Below are 8,597 nucleotides of genomic sequence, written 5' to 3' on the forward strand. Positions count from 1 at the left end.
ATGAGGACTTTATTGTTTGAAGGGTAAAAACTTCCGTGAGCGCCAAGCAAACAGAAAAATGTCCGCAAATAAAAAAGAAAGAAAATAAATATGCCTTCCCGTCCTGCAGGCACGCACACACCTACATGCAGCTGAAACAAGTGTGCGCATGTGTGTGTGTGTGTGTGTGTGTGTGTGTGTGTGTGTGATACGACACGGCGCTAGGACCGTGGCTCTGTCAGTGCGCAAATCCCCAGCAGAGGCTCCGCCAGAGGATCCTGTTTGAGCGGACAGACGGTGGAGCTGCCCGCCTGTCTGCCTGCCCGCCTGTCTGTCTGTCCGCCAGCCTGTCTGTGTGTGTCTGCGCCTCGATCAAGACATCGCCGGCGGGGGAAGCTGCACCTTCTGCCGTGGACGGACCTGATCATCCGGGCTCTCCTCCCGAGCCCTCCTTATGGGCTCACCATGCGCAGGATTCGGGCCAACGCCATCGCGATTCTAACCGTCGCGTGGATCCTGGGCACCTTTTATTACCTGTGGCAGGACAACAAGCCACAGTCCTCGGCGGCGGCGGCGTCGTCGGCTTCGCAGACCCGCGGCAGGAGCCACGGGCAGAAGGCTGTGTCCGGTCGGCTGGAGATCCACCGGGACGACAGGACCATCCCGCTGATAGTGAGTGAGCTCGATAAAGGGGGGAGGGGGGAGGGGGGGGGACTGCAGGAGAGTGTGTGCTGCATGTTGATGTGCATGTGTGATGAAGGTGAGGAAGATGGTGGTGATGATGCACAGCTGGCTCCCAGCACATCTTCCTCCTGTTGGCGGTCCTTTGTTGCCTCGCTCCGCTTCCTGAGAAGCTCCACTCGACCTAAGAGGCTTCCCATGAGTCCAGCAGAGGCCTCGCCAACACGCCGGCGCTCCGACGGGCGGAACATGTGCCTCTTCAGGCTGTCATGAACCCAACACGCCGGCGCTCCGACGGGCGGAACATGTGCCTCTTCAGGCTGTCATTAACCCACCCTGTGGGTGAAGGCAGGTCTGGATTTGCTGGCTGCTGCCTTGTTGACAATCAACACTCAGGTGTAGGTGTGGTGGTCTCTGAGCCTGGCTGTAACCTCCGTGGTGCAACAGCGTCTCACACAAGCAGCAAACATGTCGGCTCAGGTGAGCCCGCTCAGGTGAGCCCGCTCAGGTGAGCCCGCTCAGGTGAGCCCGCTCAGGTGAGCCCGCTCGCTCCGAGCCACCGGGTTCCCTCATCTGAGGATTTTTAGTCAGAACCTGGAGGGATTATTGGCCTGTTGAGCAGCCGGAACAAAGCTGAGACTGTTTCCAACAAGCTGCCGTATTTCTGTGGCGCTGTGATGTAGATTTCTGCTGCAGGTTGATCCCTCAGTTGATCCCTCAGTTGATCCCTCAGTTGATCCCTCAGTGCTGGCTGGGATGGTGGGAACACCATCACCCAACGATAATGTGTGTCCAGGCGTCACCACAGTCCTTGAGGTCATATTGAGCAATCTCAGCACGATAAGAGTCCCGGCTAACTTAACCCTAACCTAACCCTAACTTTACACTAACCCTAACTTTACACTAACCCTAAGCTAACCATAACTTTACACTAACCCTAACTTTACACTAACCCTAACCTAACCATAACTTTACACTAACCCTAACTTTACACTAACCCTAACCTAACCATAACTTTACACTAACCCTAACTTAACACTAGCCCTAACCCTAACTTAACCCTAACTTTACACTAACCCTAACTTTACACTAACCCTAACTTAACCCTAACTTTACACTAACCCTAACTTTACACTAAGCCTAACTTAACCCTAACTTTACACTAACCCTAACTTTACACTAACCCTAACTTAACCCTAACTTTACACTAACCTAACCCTAACCTAAACCTAACCCTAACTTTACACTAACCCTAACTTAACCCTAACCTAACCATAACCCTAACTTTACACTAACCCTAACCCTAACTTAACCCTAACCTAACCATAACCCTAACTTTACACTAACCCTAACCCTAACTTAACCCTAACCATAACCCTAACTTTACACTAACACTAACCCTAACCCTAACTTAAACCTAACCCTGCACGGGTGTGAGCACACGTCAGCTGCCCACAGCTGCTGCAGCAGACTGGTTAGAAGTGTTGACTAGTACTCAGCAGGTTAACCTGCTCAGGCTGCTCACAGCGTCCGACCGTCTGCACTCGCAGCAGCTGAGACAGTTTAGAAGCTGATGTTGCTGAACCACACAGACGTTTGACCAGAGTTCTGTTGGACCAGAACAGCAGAGCCAGGAACAGAGTCCACCCCAGGGACTTAGTTCTGTTGGACCAGAACAGCAGAGCCAGGAGCAGAGTCCACCCCAGGGACTTAGTTCTGTTGGACCAGAACAGCAGAGCCAGGAACAGAGTCCACCCCAGGGACTTAGTTCTGTTGGACCAGAACAGCAGAGCCAGGAGCAGAGTCCACCCCAGGGACTTAGTTCTGTTGGACCAGAACAGCAGAGCCAGGAGCAGAGTCCACCCCAGGGACTTAGTTCTGTTGGACCAGAACAGCAGAGCCAGGAGCAGAGTCCACCCCAGGGACTTAGTTCTGTTGGACCAGAACAGCAGAGCCAGGAACAGAGTCCACCCCAGGGACTTAGTTCTGTTGGACCAGAACAGCAGAGCCAGGAGCAGAGTCCACCCCAGGAACTTAGTTCTGTTGGACCAGAACAGCAGAGCCAGGAGCAGAGTCCACCCCAGGGACTTAGTTCTGTTGGACCAGAACAGCAGAGCCAGGAGCAGAGTCCACCCCAGGGACTTAGTTCTGTTGGACCAGAACAGCAGAGCCAGGAGCAGAGTCCACCCCAGGGACTTAGTTCTGTTGGACCAGAACAGCAGAGCCAGGAGCAGAGTCCACCCCAGGAACTTAGTTCTGTTGGACCAGAACAGCAGAGCCAGGAGCAGAGTCCACCCCAGGGACTTAGTTCTGTTGGACCAGAACAGCAGAGCCAGGAACAGAGTCCACCCCAGGGACTTAGTTCTGTTGGACCAGAACAGCAGAGCCAGGAGCAGAGTCCACCCCAGGGACTTAGTTCTGTTGGACCAGAACAGCAGAGCCAGGAACAGAGTCCACCCCAGGGACTTAGTTCTGTTGGACCAGAACAGCAGAGCCAGGAGCAGAGTCCACCCCAGGGACTTAGTTCTGTTGGACCAGAACAGCAGAGCCAGGAGCAGAGTCCACCCCAGGGACTTAGTTCTGTTGGACCAGAACAGCAGAGCCAGGAGCAGAGTCCACCCCAGGGACTTAGTTCTGTTGGACCAGAACAGCAGAGCCAGGAACAGAGTCCACCCCAGGGACTTAGTTCTGTTGGACCAGAACAGCAGAGCCAGGAACAGAGTCCACCCCAGGGACTTAGTTCTGTTGGACCAGAACAGCAGAGCCAGGAGCAGAGTCCACCCCAGGAACTTAGTTCTGTTGGACCAGAACAGCAGAGCCAGGAACAGAGTCCACCCCAGGGACTTAGTTCTGTTGGACCAGAACAGCAGAGCCAGGAGCAGAGTCCACCCCAGGGACTTAGTTCTGTTGGACCAGAACAGCAGAGCCAGGAACAGAGTCCACCCCAGGGACTTAGTTCTGTTGGACCAGAACAGCAGAGCCAGGAGCAGAGTCCACCCCAGGAACTTAGTTCTGTTGGACCAGAACAGCAGAGCCAGGAGCAGAGTCCACCCCAGGGACTTAGTTCTGTTGGACCAGAACAGCAGAGCCAGGAACAGAGTCCACCCCAGGGACTTAGTTCTGTTGGACCAGAACAGCAGAGCCAGGAGCAGAGTCCACCCCAGGGACTTAGTTCTGTTGGACCAGAACAGCAGAGCCAGGAGCAGAGTCCACCCCAGGGACTTAGTTCTGTTGGACCAGAACAGCAGAGCCAGGAGCAGAGTCCACCCCAGGGACTTAGTTCTGTTGGACCAGAACAGCAGAGCCAGGAGCAGAGTCCACCCCAGGGACTTAGTTCTGTTGGACCAGAACAGCAGAGCCAGGAACAGAGTCCACCCCAGGGACTTAGTTCTGTTGGACCAGAACAGCAGAGCCAGGAGCAGAGTCCACCCCAGGGACTTAGTTCTGTTGGACCAGAACAGCAGAGCCAGGAACAGAGTCCACCCCAGGGACTTAGTTCTGTTGGACCAGAACAGCAGAGCCAGGAACAGAGTCCACCCCAGGGACTTAGTTCTGTTGGACCAGAACAGCAGAGCCAGGAGCAGAGTCCACCCCAGGGACTTAGTTCTGTTGGACCAGAACAGCAGAGCCAGGAGCAGAGTCCACCCCAGGGACTTAGTTCTGTTGGACCAGAACAGCAGAGCCAGGAGCAGAGTCCACCCCAGGGACTTAGTTCTGTTGGACCAGAACAGCAGATCCAGGAACAGAGTCCACCCCAGGGACTTAGTTCTGTTGGACCAGAACAGCAGAGCCAGGAGCAGAGTCCACCCCAGGGACTTAGTTCTGTTGGACCAGAACAGCAGAGCCAGGAGCAGAGTCCACCCCAGGGACTTAGTTCTGTTGGACCAGAACAGCAGAGCCAGGAACAGAGTCCACCCCAGGGACTTAGTTCTGTTGGACCAGAACAGCAGAGCCAGGAACAGAGTCCACCCCAGGGACTTAGTTCTGTTGGACCAGAACAGCAGAGCCAGGAGCAGAGTCCACCCCAGGGACTTAGTTCTGTTGGACCAGAACAGCAGAGCCAGGAGCAGAGTCCACCCCAGGGACTTAGTTCTGTTGGACCAGAACAGCAGAGCCAGGAGCAGAGTCCACCCCAGGGACTTAGTTCTGTTGGACCAGAACAGCAGAGCCAGGAACAGAGTCCACCCCAGGGACTTAGTTCTGTTGGACCAGAACAGCAGAGCCAGGAACAGAGTCCACCCCAGGGACTTAGTTCTGTTGGACCAGAACAGCAGAGCCAGGAGCAGAGTCCACCCCAGGGACTTAGTTCTGTTGGACCAGAACAGCAGAGCCAGGAACAGAGTCCACCCCAGGGACTTAGTTCTGTTGGACCAGAACAGCAGAGCCAGGAACAGAGTCCACCCCAGGGACTTAGTTCTGTTGGACCAGAACAGCAGAGCCAGGAGCAGAGTCCACCCCAGGGACTTAGTTCTGTTGGACCAGAACAGCAGAGCCAGGAGCAGAGTCCACCCCAGGGACTTAGTTCTGTTGGACCAGAACAGCAGAGCCAGGAGCAGAGTCCACCCCAGGGACTTAGTTCTGTTGGACCAGAACAGCAGAGCCAGGAGCAGAGTCCACCCCAGGGACTTAGTTCTGTTGGACCAGAACAGCAGAGCCAGGAACAGAGTCCACCCCAGGGACTTAGTTCTGTTGGACCAGAACAGCAGAGCCAGGAACAGAGTCCACCCCAGGGACTTAGTTCTGTTGGACCAGAACAGCAGAGCCAGGAACAGAGTCCACCCCAGGGACTTAGTTCTGTTGGACCAGAACAGCAGAGCCAGGAACAGAGTCCACCCCAGGGACTTCACTTTCTGCCCTTTTATTTGCTCACTGGGGTCGTTCCACCGTGTCACCAAGGTGACGGCTCCTCTGTAGTTTGTTCAGAAAAACAGTCAGACAGACAACTACTGGAGAGACAGACAGAGAGGGAGACAGAGAGGGAGAGACAGACAGGGAGACAGACAGGGAGACAGACAGAGAGGGAGAGACAGACAGGGAGACAGACAGAGAGGGAGACAGAGAGACAGACAGACAGGGAGACAGACAGGGAGACAGACAGGGAGACGGACAGAGAGGGGGACAGACAGAGAGGGAGACAGACAGGGAGACGGACAGAGAGGGGGACAGACAGAGAGGGAGACAGACACAGAGACAGAGAGGGAGAGACAGACAGAGAGGGAGAGACAGACAGGGAGACAGAGAGACAGACGGGCAGGCAGACAGACAGACTGCGCTCCCCTTCTGGCTGGTCTTGCTAGCTAGAATGTTTCTCCCTTTGTGACCTGCTAGCTCACATTAGCCCAGCCAGTGATTCATATTGAAGCCTGTTGGGTTAAAACTCCTTTTTATGGTCATAAGGAAATAAAAGCTTTAGGAGAAAATGTGAATCTTTTCTCTGGACTCTCCTGGTTAAATAATGAACTTGTGTTAAAGCTACATGAGGTCATTTCAACAGCTGGATGACATAATCTATGAAGTGTGTTTAGGATTAATTCAACCCGTGATGTGAGTGTGTGTGTGTGTGTGTGTGTGTGTGTGTGTGTGTGTGTGTGTGTGTGTGTGTGTGTGTGAGAGAGAGAGAGAGAACACTGTTGTGGTGCCGTTCTCCTCCCAGTCAGCAGCAGAACTGGTGAGAACAACCTTCCAGATCCACATCAGTGGTTTCTAACGATTCCCTGTTTAGATGCTACGTGCACGGGAATAAGTGCACGTAGCATCCCAACGGGGATCTCAGAGGATCCCTGTAAACCCTCAACATTAGTTTCATGGAATAAAATATGAGGCATTAAAGCTGCGTGTATACACTGTTGACATCACAGCAACATTGTTGCCATGGAGATATCCGCATGTATCTGCATGCCTGGGTCATATGGCATCCATGCACACGCACGTGTCCGTAGAGGGAGCAGTGTCAGACAGACAGGCAGGCAGACAGGCAGGCAGGCAGGCAGACAGACAGGCAGACAGACAGACAGACAGGCAGACAGACAGACAGGGAGGCAGACAGACAGGCAGGCAGACAGGCAGGCAGACAGGCAGGCAGGCAGGCAGGCAGACAGGCAGGCAGACAGACAGGCAGGCAGACAGACAGACAGGCAGGCAGGCAGACAGACAGGCAGGCAGACAGACAGGCAGACAGACAGACAGACAGACAGGCAGGCAGGCAGACAGGCAGACAGACAGACAGGCAGGCAGGCAGGCAGACAGACAGACAGGCAGGCAGACAGACAGGCAGACAGATAGGCAGGCAGACAGACAGATAGGCAGGCAGACAGACAGACAGACAGGCATACAGACAGGCAGGCAGACAGACAGGCAGACAGGCATACAGACAGGCAGACAGACAGACAGGCAGGCAGACAGGCAGACAGACAGACAGACAGACAGACAGGCAGACAGACAGACAGGCAGGCAGGCAGGCAGGCAGACAGACAGGCCTTAATGCTGCTCCAGCTCTCTTCCCACACGTTTGTCCATAAGTTGTAATAAAATGTGCTTTTGTGTGGGTAAATACTGTAATTACATGTTTCTGTGTAATTACTAATTAGAGTTAGAAGGTCTGAATATTAAAGGCGAGACAGGAAGTAGAACCTCTGGCTCATGTTGATTAGGGATCAACTGGGATCAACTGGGATCAACTGTGGGATCATTGCAACTGTTGACAGCTCAGCTGATCGTTTTCTCCGGATGTGATTGGCTCCCGGTTCCTCTCTCCCACCAGTAAGACCATTCCCGCCCGGACTGACCTTCCTCCGGACCCGTCAGCGTCTCAGCCCGGTTGAAATCACAGTCATGATGAATTCATTATTTTGGGAGAAGCAGCCGAATCATCACATTCCACGTTTTCAGCCTTTATTTGGGATGAAGACTTTAAAGGGGAGGAGCCTCTTTAGGGAATTCCTGATCCGTCTCATATGAGGGGTCTCATCTCAGGCCCGGATGGGTTGTGAGTGCACGTGAAGGTGAGCCAGCAGTTGTCCGGAGCGGCCCGGTCTGAAGGCGTGTCTGGAACCATCCAGGTTCTGGCTCAGTCCGTTTGAGCTGGATCAGGCGTTGGGAGCTGCTGGACGCTCGGCCACCTTCACCACATTTGCCTTCGTCTCCCTTCTTCAGTTGTTTCCTTGGTGACGGCTGTTTCTCTGGGATGTTCAGTCCTGGAAGCCGTCAGAATGAGGTCAGTCTCATCTGAACCGGGCCGTTTCCTGAGTCCGACACCAACCTTTCCCAAGGCTGCAGGGACCTCCCTCCTCCTCCTCCCTCCTCCTCTTTGAGCCTCTGATCTGCTTTGATTTTGTGTTTCATGTTGACGTCCAGTCTTTAAAGAATCCTCCTCCTGGGATCCGTGCACGTGACACACGCTCCTGAGGCCAGATGTTGGTCCAGATGTTGCTCTGCTCGTCTGATCCCTCCTCATCCTCCTGCAGGTGACCCAGCTGCCGCGAGCTGAGCAGCAGGGGAAGCTGCTGGGCTCCTTCGATGAGAAGGACTATCTGAGCAGGAAGCTGCTGAAGCCGGGGGACGACCCTTACCGAGACCATGCCTTCAACGTGCAGGAGAGCGACCGCCTGGGCGGCGAGCGCGCCATCAGAGACACCCGGCACTACAGGTAATCTGCCTCCGTCCTTCATCCAGGACGGAGCTCACTACAGCTCCTGGTCAATGGAACCACCAAACATGTTTCATCATCTGGTGAATGAGAGCCAAAGTGCCAGTGTCCCCGTGGAACACCGGCTCTTGAGGCTCCTAGGAACGAGCAGCCAGTCAGGTCCACAAACCTGAGCTGAACCAGGCCGCCTGCTGTTCCCTGCTGAGGGGACTGCACAGCTGGAGGTGCTGCTTGGCCTCCCTGAAGCTGCCGGTGAGCTGATGTGCTGGACTCCCTCTCCTCCCTGCAGGTG

The 8,597-nt window shown here is 54.5% G+C and overlaps 1 protein-coding gene across 1 annotated transcript in view; it reads left to right on the plus strand.

Annotated features, from left to right (window-relative positions):
* The first annotated feature begins 155 nt into the window (after positions 1-155).
* The window catches only part of galnt16 (UDP-N-acetyl-alpha-D-galactosamine:polypeptide N-acetylgalactosaminyltransferase 16), a 22,600-nt gene continuing 14,158 nt past the window's right edge, over positions 156-8,597 (plus strand). The window contains exons 1-3 of the mRNA XM_029828358.1: positions 156-651; positions 8,124-8,305; positions 8,595-8,597. The exon at positions 8,595-8,597 is cut by the window's right edge and continues 96 nt beyond it. Coding sequence (XP_029684218.1) covers positions 445-651; positions 8,124-8,305; positions 8,595-8,597 — 392 coding nt within the window. The 5' untranslated portion in view covers positions 156-444. The remainder of the gene's footprint in view (positions 652-8,123; positions 8,306-8,594) is intronic.

This window comes from Takifugu rubripes, chromosome 2 (assembly GCF_901000725.2).
Source record: "Takifugu rubripes chromosome 2, fTakRub1.2, whole genome shotgun sequence".
In the NCBI taxonomy this organism is placed as follows: domain Eukaryota; kingdom Metazoa; phylum Chordata; class Actinopteri; order Tetraodontiformes; family Tetraodontidae; genus Takifugu; species Takifugu rubripes.